At 44.9% G+C, this 16,511-nt stretch overlaps 2 protein-coding genes across 2 annotated transcripts in view; one reads left to right on the top strand and one right to left on the bottom strand.

The window, feature by feature from the left end:
• Positions 1-16,511, top strand: part of LOC132765774 (zinc finger protein 850-like) — a 1,095,673-nt gene that overhangs the window by 427,644 nt on the left and 651,518 nt on the right. The gene's annotated exons all lie outside the window — the stretch shown is intronic.
• Positions 1-16,511, bottom strand: part of LOC137094779 (zinc finger protein 208-like) — a 208,478-nt gene that overhangs the window by 80,260 nt on the left and 111,707 nt on the right. Inside the window, exons 5-6 of the mRNA XM_067465594.1 lie at positions 12,845-12,950; positions 11,295-11,365 (exon numbers count right to left, since the gene is read on the bottom strand). Coding sequence (XP_067321695.1) covers positions 11,295-11,365; positions 12,845-12,950 — 177 coding nt within the window. The remainder of the gene's footprint in view (positions 1-11,294; positions 11,366-12,844; positions 12,951-16,511) is intronic.

The following is a 16,511-nucleotide window of genomic DNA, read 5'->3' as shown; positions in this document are numbered from 1 at the left end:
ATGACTATAGGAATGAATAACGGAAAATGATATTGGATTGTGGTTTGGACGATGAGACGACGCTGAATGGTTTTTGTAGTAATGACGATGTTTTTGTATAATTGCTGGATTGTGAATTGTTTTTATACTGTGTCTTGAATTTTGTTGCTCTTATGTTGTACACCGCTGTGAGTCGCCCCCGGGCTGAGAACAGCGGTATATAAGCAAAGTAAGTAAGTAAGTAAATAAATAAGAGCACTCTACGTGGGGTTGCCTTTGAAGACTGCTCGGAAACTCCATCTAGTCCAGCGGGAGGCAGCCAGACTACTCACCGGGGTGTCATACAGGGAGCATACCACTCCTCTGCTATGTCAGCTCCACTGGCTGCCAATCAAGTTCCGAACCCAATTCAAGGTGCTGGTTTTGACCTACAAAACCCTATACGGTTCCGGCCCAGTGTATCTGTCCGAACGGATCTCCCTCTACGTCCCACCCCGGAGCCTAAGATCCTCTGGGGAGGTCCTGCTCTCGACCCCGCCTCTATCACAAGTGAGATTGGCGGGGACGAGGAGCAGAGCCTTCTCGGTGGTGGCCCCCCACCTGTGGAATTCACTCCCCGGGGAAATTAGATCTGCAACATTGCTCCTTTCTTTTAGGAAAAAAACTAAAAACATGGATCTGGGACCAGGCATTCGGACAAGCGGGCAGATAGAGAAAGAACTTCGATGATTGACTAGGAAATGATTAACGGATTGGATCTATGGAATTCTGGAAAACGAAACGCTGATTATAAGAATGACTTTTATATGATGTTTTATATGATGTGTTATGTACTGGTTGTTGATTGTTTTAATTGTGATAACTGTTTTAATGACATTTTTGTATATTATGTGTAATTTGTATAGGCATCAAATTCTGCCTTTTCTGTAAGCTGCCCTGAGTCCCCCTTCGGGGGTTGAGAAGGGTGGGGTAAAAGTACCAGAAATAAATAAATAAATAAATAAATAAATAAGAGTCACCAGAAGGAGGAGGAGGAGAAGGAGGAAAGAGAGAGGCCAAGAGGATATGAGGAGAAGCAAACCAGCCCCTTGGTTCACCGAGGAGCTGGCAGCGTTGAAGCGAAGAGGGAACTAGAGAGCGTGTGGCGTTTGGATCCGAGCGAGCCAAATCGAACACGGTTTGTGTCCTTTTTAAGGGCATATGCCGCGGCAATAAGAGCCGCAAAGAAGACTTTCTTCGTGGCCACTATTGCATCCGCAAAGAACCGTCCGGCTGAACTGTTCCGAGTTGTCAGAGGCCTATTAAAACCCACCACCCAGGATGGGTGCCCTGATGACTCGGCAGCTCGCTGTGAAGCTTTTGCTCAGTTCTTTGCAGACAAAGTCGCTTTGATCCGCTCTGGACTGGATACCATATTAACGGCAGTACCTGAGGATGTAACACGAGCATCTGCTTGTCCGATTTTGATGGATTCATTTCAATTGGTTCAATCCGAGGATGTGGACAAGGTGCTTGGAGGAATGAGAGCTACCACATGCATCCTAGACCCCTGCCCATCCTGGCTTCTGAAGGAGGCCAGAGGGGGATTGGCCGAGTGGGTGAAGGTGGTGGTTAATGCCTCCCTCCGGGAGGGCAAAATTCCAGCCAGCTTAAAACAAGCTGTGATAAAACCGCTGTTGAAGAAACCATCACTGGACCCCACTCAATTCGTCAACTATTGGCCTGTTTCCAATCTCCCCTTTTTGGGCAAAGTCATGGAACGTGTGGTGGCCTCACAACTCCAGGCATTCTTGGTAGACACGGATTTTCTGGATCCGGCACAGTCTGGCTTTAGGCCGGGGCATGGTACCGAAACAGCCTTGGTCGCCTTAGTGGATGATCTGCGTCAGGAGCTCGACAGGGGGAGTGTGTCCCTGTTGGTGCTGCTCGACCTCTCAGCGGCCTTCGATACCGTCGACCACGGTATCCTTCTGGGACGCCTCGCGGGGATGGGTCTTGGAGGCACTGTCCTGCAGTGGCTCCACTCATTCCTCGAGGGTCGGTCTCAGATGGTGTTACTGGGAGACTCCTGCTCAACCCCACAACCTTTGTCTTGTGGGGTTCCTCAGGGTTCAATACTGTCTCCCATGCTGTTTAACATCTACATGAAGCCGCTGGGCGAGATCATCCGGAGTTTCGGAGTGTGATGCCATCTGTACGCAGATGATGTCCAACTCTGTCACTCCTTTCCACCTGCTACTAAGGAGGCTGTCGAGGTCCTGAACCGGTGCTTGGCCGCTGCGACGATCTGGATGGGGGCGAACAAATTGAAACTGAATCCAGACAAGACAGAGATACTCCTGGTCAGTCGTAAAGCCGAACAGGGTATAGGGTTACAACCTGTGTTGGATGGGGTCGCACTCCCCCTGAAGACGCAGGTTCGCAGTTTGGGTGTGATCCTGGACTCATCGCTGAGCCTGGAACCCCAGGTTTCGGCAGTGACCAGGGGAGCATTCGCACAGTTAAAACTTGTGCGCCAACTGCGACCGTACCTTGGGAAATCTGACTTGGCCACGGTAGTCCACGCTCTGGTTACATCCCGCCTTGATTACTGCAACGCTCTCTACGTGGGGTTGCCTTTGAAGACAGTCCGGAAGCTCCAATTAGTCCAACGGGCGGCAGCCATGATACTAACAGGAGCGGGGCACAGGGAGCACACAACTCCTCTGCTGTACCAGCTCCATTGGCTGCCGATCTGCTACCGGGCTCAATTCAAGGTGCTGGCGTTGGCCTTTAAAGCCCTAAACGGTTCTGGCCCAACTTATCTATCCGAACGTATCTCGGCCTATCAGCCTGCCAGGACCCTAAGATCTGCTGGGGAGGCCCTGCTCTCTATCCCGCCGGCTTCACAGGTGCGGCTGGCGGGAACGAGAGACAGAGCCTTTTCTGTGGTAGCCCCTCGGCTTTGGAATACCCTCCCTATAGAGATAAGGTCAGCCCCCTCGCTGATGGCGTTTCGGAAAAAACTAAAGACATGGATGTTTGAACAAACATTCGGATAATCCGATGAAACGAATTTTGACGATTAAGGATTGGTAATTACAGATGACGAATTTGGATTGTGATTCCAGTTACGAGATGCATTTGGATTGTTATTGGTGGCCCAATAATTCTGTATTTTATATGTGTTTTTTATGTTTTTAAATTGAATATTGTTGTTTTTAGATGTTGTAAACCACAATGAGTCGCCGACTTAGGCTGAGATATTAGCGGTATACAAGTGTAATAATAAATAAATAAATAATAAGCATGGGGAGGCCAAAGGGGCCAACTCCCCTCTCCCATCAGGCAAGAAAGGGAGTTGGGTTGCTAGAGGGACAGGAAAGGCGGGTCTGAGGAGGCCCACTTCCTTCCTGCCTCTCTAGGAACCCAACTCTCTCCCCTTAACACTGGAAGGAGGGGGAAAAAGCATCTCTCCAAAGCCCTGGAACCAAAAGACTCAAGATGAAGGCAGAGATACAGTCATGGGAAAACAATTCGTATTCATAGGATGGTTCACCAGTTGGAAAATTGCAACCAAGGTGGTAAAGGACCTGGAAACTAAGCCCAGAGCAACAATCGATGGAATCACCTCACCTCTGAGGATGCTTGCCTTAGATGCAGGCGAAACGTCAGGAGAAATGCCTCTAGAACATGGCCATATAGCCCGAAAAAACCCACAAGAACCTAGTGATTCCAGCCATGAAAGTCTTCGACAATACACGGAATTACATATGTTGGAACATGCAAGGTATTAATGAGTGTGTGTCTGTGAATTGTAAAATAAGATACATGAAACCGATTGGTCAGGCAATGCCCGGGGAGATGGCTGAGCCTGGGACTTTTGGATAGGGGTTCATTTTGTTCAGGTTTGAGCTATGCAGATGCTCAGAGAGAGAAGAAGAGCAAAACAGAGAGAGAGTTTAGGGTGTGCTCTCCCTTCATGAGCTGCTGAAGGGGTTTACCCCCTTGGACAAAGAAAGACAATATTAAATCTCTCATAAAAGGACATTGTGTGAGTTGATGTAACTGATCATATTGTATACTAGCCGTCCCCTGCCACACGTTGCTGTGGCCCACTCTGGTGGTCATGGGGGTTCTGTGTGGGAGGTTTGACCCAATGCTATCGTTGGTGGGGTTCAGAATGCTCTGTGATTGTAGGTGAACTACAAATCCCAAATGTCAAGATTCTATTTCCCCCAAACTCCACCAGTGTTCACATTTGGCATATTGAGTATTCGTGTAGAGTTTGGTCCAGATCCATCATTGTTTGAGTCCACAGTGCTCTCTGGATGTAGGTGAACTACAACTCCAAAACCAAAGGACACTGCCCACCAAACCCTTCCACTATTTTCTGTTGGTCATGGGAGAACTGTGTGCCAAGTTTGGTTCAATTCCATCGTTGATGGGGTTCAGAATGCTCTTTGATTGCAGGTGAACTATAAATCCCAGCAACTACAACTCCCAAATGACAAAATCAAAAAATTTTGAGTGAAGGACATACATTGGTTTGTTAGGTGTGTCGTGTCCAAATTTGGTGCCAATTCATTCAGGGGCTTTTGAGTTCTGTGAGTACCACAAACGAACATTACATTTTTATTTATATAGATATGTTGTTCTGAACTACGAGAGTAAACTACTTGGTCTTTACAGTTAATCTGTGTGGCATATTTTCTTTCTCTGGCAAGGCAGTGTGTGGGCTGATCAAACGTGAACTACACTTGGTTTATTTTACATTACGCCACAACATACGGTATATACTCGTGTATATGCTGACCCAAATATAAGCCGAGGCACCTAATTTTACCACAAAAACCTGGGAAAACTTATTGACTCAAGTATAAGCTGAGGGTGGGAAATGCAGAAGCTACTGGTCAATTTCAAAAATAAAAATAGATACCAATTTATTTATTTATTTATCGTGTCAGGAGCAACCAGACAATTGTATTACATTTTTAACAAACAAACAAACCACAAAGTTTGTGAGCTTGGTAGTTGATTAAATGTCCTTAGACCACTAGATGGCCACTTGGAGTGCCTCTGGTGTTGCTCCAAGAAGGTCCTCCATTGTGCATGTGGCGGGGCTCAGGTTGCGTTGCAGCAGGTGGCCTGTGGTTGGCTCTTCTCCACACTCAATGTGATTAAGTGGATTCCACTTAATCACATTAATTGAGGCAACAGTAGGTTAAATGGCTTTGAATATTTACATAAAGCTGTAGTTCAAGATAAGACTGTCCAACTCTGATTAAATCATTATTGTGGAGGCGGAAAGAGCGTGGCTTCTCTGAAGCTTCCGACCCTGGGGCAGAGGCCACCTCAAACAAATGGGCCCTACAGAAATGCAGAATGGAACTGAAAGAATTATTAATGATTAATTATTGGTTATCATTGCCCCGTGACGCAATGGGTTAAGCCACCAAGCTGCTGAACTTGCTAATCGAAAGGTCACGGGTTCGAATCTGGGGAGCGGCTGTAAGCCCCAGCTTCTGCCAACCTAGCAGTTTGAAAACATGCAAATGTGAGTAGATCAATAGGTACCGCTTCGGTGGGAAGGTAACAGTGCTCCATGCAGTCATGATGGCCACCTGTTCTTCGGCTTAGAAACGGAGATGAGTTCCAACCATCAGCGTCGGACACGACTGGACTTAATGTCAGGGGAAAACCTTAACCTTTAACTTAATCATTGTTCATACTTTCTCCAAGTCAGGGACTCCAGGTTTACAGGAGATAAAATAGATACAGCTTTTTTAAACTTTTTTTTTAGATACAGCTTGCTTTTTTTTTACATTATGCAAAAGTTTAAAATAGAACTAAAATAAAATACAGACCATTGGAAGGAAGAACTGGAAATATAGAAAACACAGAACATGGAAGGTCTTTTTTCTTGTCCCATCGCCCCCCAAAGACCTGAGGAAATAAAAGGATCTTCACCTGCCAACAAAAAGATAGCAAATTGTAGTTGCCCATTTTTAGCCCATAAGAGGGATATTGTCTGTCTGTCCGTCCATCCATTCCTTTCTCATTGAAATGCAATCGATTATATACGGTGGTTTCACATATTGTCAGCAGATAGATTCCCACCTTTTATGAGTAAGGCTTGAGGTTGTATTGTCTAAGTCAAAAATGTAGCTGATGAACAAGCACTTTCATAAATTTTTGTCTGTCGTTGGTAGTGTTTCTTCTTTTTCAAAAAAACAAAACAAAACACCTCTCTTATTTATTTCCAATGTGAATTAAAATACAAGGAAGTTTTCAATCTGATGTTGTGTCTGCTGCTATTATTTATTTAATAGGACACAGTTTGCTCACAAAGTAGTATCCTTGATCACACAGCAACTGCGATAAAACAAAAAGTCTTTGTTTAACATTCATAAAAGAGGTGCATGGCCTCATTGGTGCATGCATGGCAAGGGAAGAGGGGAGGCATGTGCCACCCAAAGAGGCAGCGCATGCGCCTCCCTTCCTCTTCCTCTTGCCACACACACACCCTCTCTGTTCTTCGCACAACAACCCTGCTGGAGGGCTCATGAACGCCCAATAGGAGGGGGAAGGAAGGTGGTGTGCTCCTCCCTCCCTGTTATTGCCGTGTGCGTGCGCACCTCCCTTTCTCCTTCTTGTGACGCACGTGTGGTAACTTTTCCAAGGCGGCTTTTATACTACGTGGGGGTGAGATAGGAAATACCTATCAAAGGAGCAGCAGAATTGGTAATTGCCTGGAAAGGCACTCGGCGTGCGGCAAGAAGCGAGGGTCCTGGCAGAAAGGCAGGGAATTAAAGAAGGGCTTTGTTCAGCCCCACGCCTTGCCGCCAGGACCCTCACCCGAGTATAAGCCGAGGGGAGCTTTGCCACCCTAAAAAAAGGGCTGAAAATTGAGCTTATACTCGAGTATTTACAGTACGTCTTTTTAAAAATAAGTGGCAGGACAATCATATTTAACCCTCTGAAGGATTGTCACAAGGAGCTGTCTTTCTGCTGCTCCAAGAACAGGACCCCAATTTAGGGATTTAAATGACAATAAAGGTGTGTCGAGAAGCAAAGTAATTCTCTAAAACAGCCCCAAGTCAAACCTAGCCAAACCAACAAAAAAAAAAAACTGAACAAGAGTTCAAAACCACAAAGAAAGTTGTCTAAGAGATCAGTCCAAAGTCAATCCAAACCCTACTTAAAGCCAAGGGAATCACACGTGTCCATCGGGAAATGTTGAATGTTTGATATACTGCAACAGAATGTCCATAACCTGCCATTTTATTGTTGCAGCTCATTTTATTAGTTTTTTCCTAGCTCTATCCTGTACGTTCTCTCTGATGGTTCAAAAAGTATGAACACCGATAAAACATTTCCCACATATCTGGCATTTGTTTCTTTTTTAACCTGTGTGAATTCTGTGGTGCTTCTTAAGGGATGAAGTGTGAGTAAAACATTTCCCACAATCCATGCATTTGTATGGATTTTTTCCTGTGTGGAGTCTTTTGTGCCTCACCAAGGCTGAACTCTCAGCAAAAGATTTCCCACACTCCTGGCATTGGTATGGTTTCTCTCCTGCGTGGAGTCTTTTGTGGCTCACCAAAGTTGAATTTGCAGCAAAACATTTTCCACACTCTTGGCATTGGTATGGTTTCTCTCCTGTGTGGAGTCTTTTGTGCTTCACCAAGTGTGAACTCTGAGTAAAACATTTCCCACACTCCTGGCATTGGTATGGCTTCTTCCCTGTGTGGAGTCTTTTGTGCTTCACCAAGTCTGAACTCACAGCAAAACATTTCCCACACTCCTGGCATTGGTATGGCTTCTTTCCCGTGTGGAGTGTTTTGTGGCTCACCAAGTGTGAACTCTGAGTAAAACATTTCCCACACTCCTGGCATTGGTATGGCTTCTTCCCTGTGTGGATTCTTTTGTGACTTGCCAAGGCTGAACTGTGAGTAAAACATTTCCCACACTCCTGACATTCATATAGCTTCTCTCCTGTGTGGAGTCTTTTGTGCCTCACCAAGGCTGAACTCCAAGCAAAAGATTTCCCACACTCCTGGCATTGGTATGGTTTCTCTCCTGTGTGGAGTCTTTTGTGGCTCACCAAAGTTGAACTTGCAGCAAAACATTTTCCACACTCTTGGCATTGGTATGGTTTCTCTCCTGTGTGGAGTCTTTTGTGCTTCACCAAGTGTGAACTCTGAGTAAAACATTTCCCACACTCCTGGCATTGGTATGGCTTCTTCCCTGTGTGGAGTCTTTTGTGCTTCACCAAGCCTGAACTCAAAGCAAAACATTTCCCACACTCCTGGCATTGGTATGGCTTCTTGCCTGTGTGGACTGTTTTGTGGTTCACCAAGCCTGAACTCACAGCAAAAGATTTCCCACACTCCTGGCATTGGTATGGCTTCTCTCCTGTGTGGAGTCTTTTGTGGCTCTCCGAGTGTGAACTCTGGATAAAAGATTTCCCACACTCCTGGCTTATGAAATCCTTGGTTCCTTTAAATATGTTTTCTTGACCCAGATCTGGCGGTTTATAATCAGCAATACATTTTGCTGATACTTTCCATTTACAATGGCTTTTCCCAGCACTGAGTGTCTTGTGAAGCACAAGTCCCATATTTTGGGTAAAACACTGCCCACATACATTGCATTTGTAGGGCCTTTCTCTGGCAGAACCTCCATCTTCTCTGTGGTTTTCCTGATGTCTAGGAGGGCCTCCATCGTGTCCCAAATGCTTCCTGTGTTTTGTTTCCCAGTTACCCGCTGTAAAGAAGGACAGAGATAGTGTGAGTGATAAGGACTCTAGGGAATTGGTACAAGAAGGAGATTGAAATGATCCTTAAAGCAACATAGAAATGCAAGAAAAGCAGATATAAATGCTGCCCTCTCCCCAGCCCTTGTTCAGTAAAGATGGACACTGTTTGACTGCCTGGAGCCTCTAAGTTATTGTTTTCTATTCGTGCAGTTGCTTCTGACACTTCATGACCTCCTGGACCTGCCCACGGCAGCGCTCCCTGTTGGCCGTGGCCACTGCCAGTTCCAAAGTCACGGCAGTCACTTTACAGGGGAGCTCCACCTTCTTCATATATGAGAATTTAGGGAAGTGAATGACTTTTCAATAACTTTGAAGCATGGGTTCTTTTTATTGCGATTTCCAGTGTGAGAGGGTATATCAGATTACAGAAAATGTTTAGACACAGAATGACATTGGACATACAGACATACAGATTCTATACAACTACACTGGATTTACAACTACATTGGTTAACAAAAAACAAAGGAGAATTACATCTTCACTCAACATTCACACCCATGTACACGCATTCATCCACATGCATCCAAAATATTACCATATCCTTTTCTCCCTCCTTGGAGAAGCACCTGTTAGGCCAGACCTTGCTTTCCTGCAGCCTGACAACATATAGTTCCATAACTTCAGAACGCTGAAATGCCAAAGCTTCTTCCCTAAGAACAATGCCAAGGACCAGATTGCCGTTTTCCATACAGCAGAACCTGACTCCCTGCACAAAATCTAAGACTCCAAAAGCGCACTTCTTCCTCTTCCCTTGAGAAGGAAGCCCCAAAGTGACCAGACTGCTCCCGCGCAGATCTGACACTTTCCATAAGTACACTATCTCTCTCCTTCCCTTGGAGCAGAGCAGAGCGGGTGAACCAGACTCCTCAGGTCGGTCCCAATTTGAGCAGTATTGGACTGAGTCCTTTATAGGAATATTCCCTTGATGTAGTCCCAAAGTTGTAAATTAATGATAGACCTCTTCCATCCTGGCTCCATCTTGGTTTCCTGGCCAGATGTTGACTCTTCTTGATTGGTGTTGACAAACACAAGGCTTGTGTTGACTTCCTTCTTAACATAAGGAAGGTTGCAAACATTTCTTTTCTCACTGTCCCGTTCTTATCAGAGATTACTTTTCAGATCTCATTAGCAGGTGTCATTGCAGACCTTAATATTAGCAGATCTCATTAGCAGGTTTTCTCCACATTCCAGCAAGCAGGTAGTTAGTCATTGCAGGACTTAATATTCTACTGGTGTTTCCAAAATACACCCATACATCCTTCCATTCATTCCCAGACATCATATTAAATCCACATTTATAAAATCTGCACATTAAATTTCTTGTGACAGTGGCAGGGGATATATTCACTATTTCCAAACTTTTAGGGAGGAATAAATATACAGACTGTTTCAAAAAGATGGACTCAGTTTGATTTCTGCAGTTGTGAATCTACCATGAATGACATTCTCTCCACTTGAAAGAGAGGGGCAGAGAGTTGGATTACTGCTATATGCCTCTCCCAGTGCACAAAAACCCCTGAGCCCCAATCATTCACAAGCACAGAACATAGAACACATTATGTTGCAGGTCACAATTTTGCGAATGATAGAGGCAGGGGCTGTTTGTGTGCTGGGAGAGGCAGCGTAGAAAGAGAGGTTGGCTTCAGACAATCAGAAGCTAGCCTGCCTGGCTGGGAGGAAAAACAAGGTTGAACACCACACCGATAATATGAAGAATAGCCACATCTGTGTATCTGAAGCCAGGGAAGTGCGTTCTTTTGGATGATCCATTCTCTGGCCACTCTCTCCAGCCAATCTGCTTCTTCCCCCTCGTTGCCTGTTTCTCACACAAATACTCACAGAGAGAGAGGGAGAGACAGAGAGGAGTGTGTCTGATCTGGGGTGATTGCTGCAAGGGAGTGTGGTACGCTTAGACTTGGCTCCAGTTATGGAAGTCTTCCCACATTAGTCCAAATTGGTGGCAACATCACTGTGACTCCATCGCTCAGACTTGGCTCCAGTTATGGAAGTCTTCCCATAATAGTCCAAATTGGTGGCAACATCACTGTGGCACCACGTCAATGTTACACTATGTCATCTATTTCTAATTTAAGTCCTGCCTTGAGGACCCTCAGTGATTGGGATGATTTCAGACATTATTTCCACCAGAGAGCTGCTGATTGGGATCCTGCATTTTGAAGTAGAAATCCCCATCCGTGAGGGAGCCTTACCAAGAGTGTCCACCATCACATGAATCTCCTCCATGGTCTGCCCGTGCAAGGCTTTCTGACCAGGATTCAGGAGAGCCCACTCGTCCAAAGAGAAATGGACAGCCACGTCTTCAAAGGCGATTGGGCCCTGGTGGAAAAAGGAAAATAAGGGAAATCAAGAAAAATAATTACAAGAGTCTTTTGAAAAGATTTACATTTATGTTGGTTCAATCTTTTCTGTTTCAAAAGATGTTTGATGATTGAGCCTGGAACCAATGAGCCCCAGGCAGCTCCCTTTCTTCTCTCCCAGGAATCATTCTGCTTACCTGATTCACTTCCACTCCATCACAAAGGGGAAGAAACGACTGAGGATTCGGCAACAACATCATTCCAGCCCCTGGGAGGGAGAGAGAGAGAGAGAGAGAGAGCAAGAGGTGGAAAGCTGATCACATAAACATGTCTCAGTGGTGCCAATTGCAGTCCTGAAAAGAAACCTATGAGGAAATGACTCTATGAAGACAGGAGCATCCAGTCCAACCTATTCACAGCACTGCATGAGATGAAAAAGTCCAAACTTTACAATTCCTACAAAGCCCAGGAATTGTAAAGGTTTGGAGTTTAAGACTTTTTCATCTCATGCAGTGCTGTGAATAGGTTAGACTGAAACTAGTCCTGGGCTTGGTAGTTCAATGGACTAAAGTTAATGTTTGTTGTCTGTCTGTCTTCCAGCTCAGTTTCAGGGCTCATCTTAGCTTCGGGTTTCACCTGGGAACATACCGTACGGCTGATATTTCAGTCCCACCCAACAGTATGCAAATGTAGAAGTAGAACAATAAAGAAAATTCCAAATCACACTGAAATTACACCTTTTGCAACCAAATGCTTACCTATATACTCATCTCAAGGTCAAATGATCCTACATGTATGCCTCCTCTAGCGCAAATGGATTGTGCATTTGTTACAGTTCCTTGAAGGGGAAGTTACACTGGCATAAAACAGCAAAACATGCCGAAGGGTTCCTGTGACGATGTGTAAATTTTATTCCTTTGGTTATGTGTAATTTAAATAGTGGTTTAAGGATGGTAAATATGTAGGATTGTGTTTTGTTGGGGGCAGCTGTTTTTGAAAGTCAGTCAGTAAGCCGGTGAGCTACAGGGTAGACTGAGTCTCTGGGTGGAGATTCAGGGAATGAGTCAGTAAGCCGTTGAGCTACTAGGAAGACTGAGTCTCTGGGTGGAGATTCAGGGAATGTGTCTGTAGCCGGTGTGCTATAGGGAAGACTGAATCTCTGGGTGGAGATTCAGGAAATTAATTGGTGACCAAAGGGGGTACAGAAAAGGACCCAGTAGTGATAAAACTACAGGGGGTTATAGATTCTGAGTTAAGAATCAAGGTTTGGCTGGGAGCCAATTCTGTTAATAAGCCTTTTAGCTTATTTGTTTTATTAGAACAGTTGTCCAGAAGAGTTACATCTGCTTATAGAAACCTCTTGAAGTCTGTGCCTGAGATTACTCATGAAACATTACTAATGTAACCATCAAGATTTGTGCCTCTTGTGAAGAAACAGTTAAACATGTTATACTCCTGTTAAAATAAACTTGTTACTGTTTTCCTCAAGCCTTGCCTGATACAGTTTCTCTCAAGGCAAACAGCCTACATAAGAAGTAAGGTCAAGCCAGGGACAGTGGGCGCTACGCTATCAAATGAATAAAGCCTTCTGTAATTAATAGTCCCTTTATAAAATAGCTCCTAAGCCGATATTGATTGTTGCCCAGCTTTCCTCACAGATTAGGTGGCTGTAAGTTCAACCACACTCCTTCACAAATTGGTAGCATTCGGTGGCATTAAAACGGTCTTCTTCATAGTTCCTTCTTACCCTCCAAGGCTGCAGCCCCATCTCCGTCCTGCTCGAGCTTCTTCTGTTGGAGGCTCTGGGTGGTGTCAGAGACATCAGGATGGACTTGAACGCAGTTATTTTGGGCCTGGAAAAGCACAGAGTATTCCAGAAGTAGTATTTTATTTATTTATTTATTTATTTATTAGACTTGTATACTGCCACTCCCAATTTGGCTCGGAGCGGTTTACAGCAGTAGATTAAAACAATACAATCAACTTTAAAATACAATAAAAATGAGAACCAACATAGTCCCGAGTTATTCATCCATCGAAAGCTTGTCGGAAAAGAAAGGTCTTACAGGCTTTCTTTTCCAACAGGTATGGAGAAAAAGCAAAACAATTACAGACTTATGTGCAGAAACTCCATGGACTTTTAAAAAAAAATCACTCGGAGTTTGAAACAAATGCCATATTTCCCTTCCATCATTTTTAATGTGATATGTGGGGTCATTAATTGAGGTAGAGCAGCAACCACTTGTATGTTGGATATGGAGGTGAGAGCAGGAGGGGCAGAGCAGGTGGGAAAAGAGGCCGAGGGAGCAGAGTCCGGCTTCTCTCTGTCATAGGTCCCATCTTGGAAGGAAGGCAGGATGTACGTTTAATCTCTCAATGGTCCCAAGGTGAGTGAAGCCAAATGGAAATGCTCTCACCTGTCCTACCTGCTTCTCGTCCTCTTCCCGACTCAGGAGGAAGCCTTCCGCCAGGGCCACCGCCTGGGAAGAGGTCTCTGCCCCACACTCTCGGACCCAGCTCCCCATCTCTGGGGGCAGGATGCTCAGGAACTGCTCCAGGATCACCAGGTCCAGCATCTCCGCCTTGGTGTGTTGCTCTGGCTTCAGCCACTGGCGGCAGAGAGCATGGAGGCAGCTGCAAACCTCTCTGGGTCCCTCGGCCTCTCGGTAGGAGGACTGCCTGAAGCGCTGGCGCTCTGTGTCTGAGCTATAATGGTCCACATTCTGGAACTTGTGTGTTATTTTTTCCCAGGATTCTCCACTGCTCCCCAGTCCTGCTTCAGGTCCAGGTGAGTTGGGTCTCTCCATGCTGGGACCACTCTTTGATGAAGAAGCCAAGTGGGTCCAAGATGCTCTTCCTGGTTCTTGTCGGGGAAAGAAATCCCTCAACAGGCTCTGGATGGAGATCAAAAAGGACTTAGAAAAATGGAAGAACTTGAAGATATCATTACTAGGGAGAATTTCATGCATAAAAATGAACGTCCTACCAAGGATGTTATTTTTGTTTCAAAACTTGCCAATTTTAAGGAACCAGAAAGGAATTATTGAATAGAACCAAGTTATTAGGAAATTTATTTGGCTAAATAAGAAACCTAGAAGTTTCAAAAATCTGACAGACGAAAAGGAAAGAGGAGGACTGGCACTACCGAATCTTGGGTTATATGCGGAAGCCTGCGCACTCTCATGGGCCACGGAATGGATAAAACTAAAGAATGAAAAATTACTGAATTTAGAGGGCTTTGATTTACGAAGGGGTTGGCATGCATACATTTGGTACGACAAAACAAAATTAGAAAAGAATTTTGGAAACCATTTCATTAGGGCTGCAATGATTAAAACTTGGAACAAATACAAAAAAAGAATGTATAATAAAACGCCAACATGGGTATCGCCGCTGGAATCCTGCCAAAGAAGAGAAATAGGTTGGATCAAATGGCCAAATTATAAAGAGTTGATAAAAGAAGAGAAAGAAGAAATAAATTTAAAAGCTTTAGAGGAAATAAAAAAATATTACCCAAACATAACCTGGCAACAATATAGGCAGATCCAAGAATATTTTGGAAATGATAAAAAAAAAAATAGGATTTGAGACAAAAAGAAATAAATGGGATGCAATATGGGATACAGGGAGAGAAAAAATATCCAGAATATTAAAAAAAAAACAAAAAAACAAAGATGGCAGGGACCTAACAGAAGCTGAAGAGATCAAGAGAAGGTGGCGAGACTATACAGAAGATCTGTATAGGAAGGATAATAATATCGAGGATAGTTTTGATGGTATGGTGAATGAATTAGAACCAGACATCCTGAGGAGTGAGGTGGAATGGGCCTTAAGAAGCACTGCTAACAAGGCAGCAGGAGACGACGGGATCCCAGCTGAACTGTTTAAAATCTTAAAAGATGATGCTGTCAAGGTGATGCATGCCATATGCCAGCAAATATGGAAAACACAAGAATGGCCATCAGACTGGAAAAAATCAACTTATATCCCCATACCAAAAAAGGGAAATGCAAAAGACTGCTCCAACTTCCGTTGTTGTTCATTCGTTCAGTCGTCTCCGACTCTTCGTGACCTCATGGACCAGCCCACGCCAGAGCTCCCTGTCGGCCGTCACCACCCCCAGCTCCTTCAAGGTCAGTCCAGTCACTTCAAGGATGCCGTCCATCCATCTTGCCCTTGGTCGGCCCCTCTTCCTTTTGCCTTCCACTTTCCCCAGCATAATTGTCTTCTCCAACTTCCGTACAGTGGCCCTTATTTCTCATGCCAGTAAGGTAATGCTCAAGATCCTTCAAGGAAGACTCCAGAAACACATGGAGCGAGAGTTGCCAGATGTTCAAGCTGGGTTCAGAAAAGGCAGAGGAACAAGAGACCAGATTGCCAATATCCACTGGATAATGGAGAAAGGCAGGGAGTTTCAGAAAAAACATCTATTTCTGCTTCATTGACTACTCTAAAGCCTTTGACTGTGTGGATCATAATAAATTGTGGCAAGTTCTTGGTGGGATGGGCATCCCAAGCCACCTTGTCTCTCTCCTGAGGAATCTGTACAAGGACCAAGTAGCAACAGTCAGAACTGACCACGGAACAGGAGACTGGTTCAAGATTGGGAAAGGCGTCCGGCAAGGCTGCATCCTCTCACCCAACCTTTTTAACTTGTATGCAGAACACATCATGCGATGTGCGGGGCTTGAGGAATGCAAAGCTGGGGTGAAAATTGGTGGAAGAAACATTAACTACCTCAGATATGCAGATGACACCACTCTGATGGCCGAAAGCGAGGAGGAGCTGAGGAGCCTTCTAATCAAGGTGAAAGAAGAAAGCGCAAAAGCTGGGTTGCAACTAAACATAAAAAAAAACCAAGATTATGGCAACAAGAATGATTGACAACTGGAAAATAGAAAGAGAAAACGTGGAGGCCGTGACAGACTTTGTATTTCTAGGTGCAAAGATTACTGCAGATGCGGACTGTAGCCAGGAAATCAGAAGACGCTTCCTTCTTGGGAGGAGAGCAATGTCCAGTCTCGATAAAATAGTAAAGAGTAGAGACATCAGTCTGGCAACAAAGATCTGCTTAGTCAAAGCCATGGTACTCCCTGTAGTAACCTATGGATGTGAGAGCTGGACCTTAGGGAAGGCTGAGCGAAGGAAGATAGATGCTTTTGAGCTGTGGTGTTGGAGGAAGGTTCTGAGAGTGCCTTGGACTGCGAGAAGATCCAACCAGTCCATCCTCCAGGAAAGAAAGCCCGGCTGCTCACTGGAGGGAAGGATACTAGAGACAAAATTGAAGTACTTTGGCCACATCATGAGGAGACAGCAAAGCCTAGAGAAGTCAATTATGTTGGGGAAGGTGGAAGGCAAAAGGAAGAGGGGCCGACCAAGGGCAAGATGGATGGATGGCATCCTTGAAGTGACTG

The sequence above is a fragment of the Anolis sagrei genome, chromosome 2 (genome assembly GCF_037176765.1).
Source record: "Anolis sagrei isolate rAnoSag1 chromosome 2, rAnoSag1.mat, whole genome shotgun sequence".
Taxonomy (NCBI): domain Eukaryota; kingdom Metazoa; phylum Chordata; class Lepidosauria; order Squamata; family Dactyloidae; genus Anolis; species Anolis sagrei.
The sequence above is the reverse complement of the archived record's forward strand: the minus strand, read 5'-3'. Positions and strand labels throughout refer to the sequence as shown.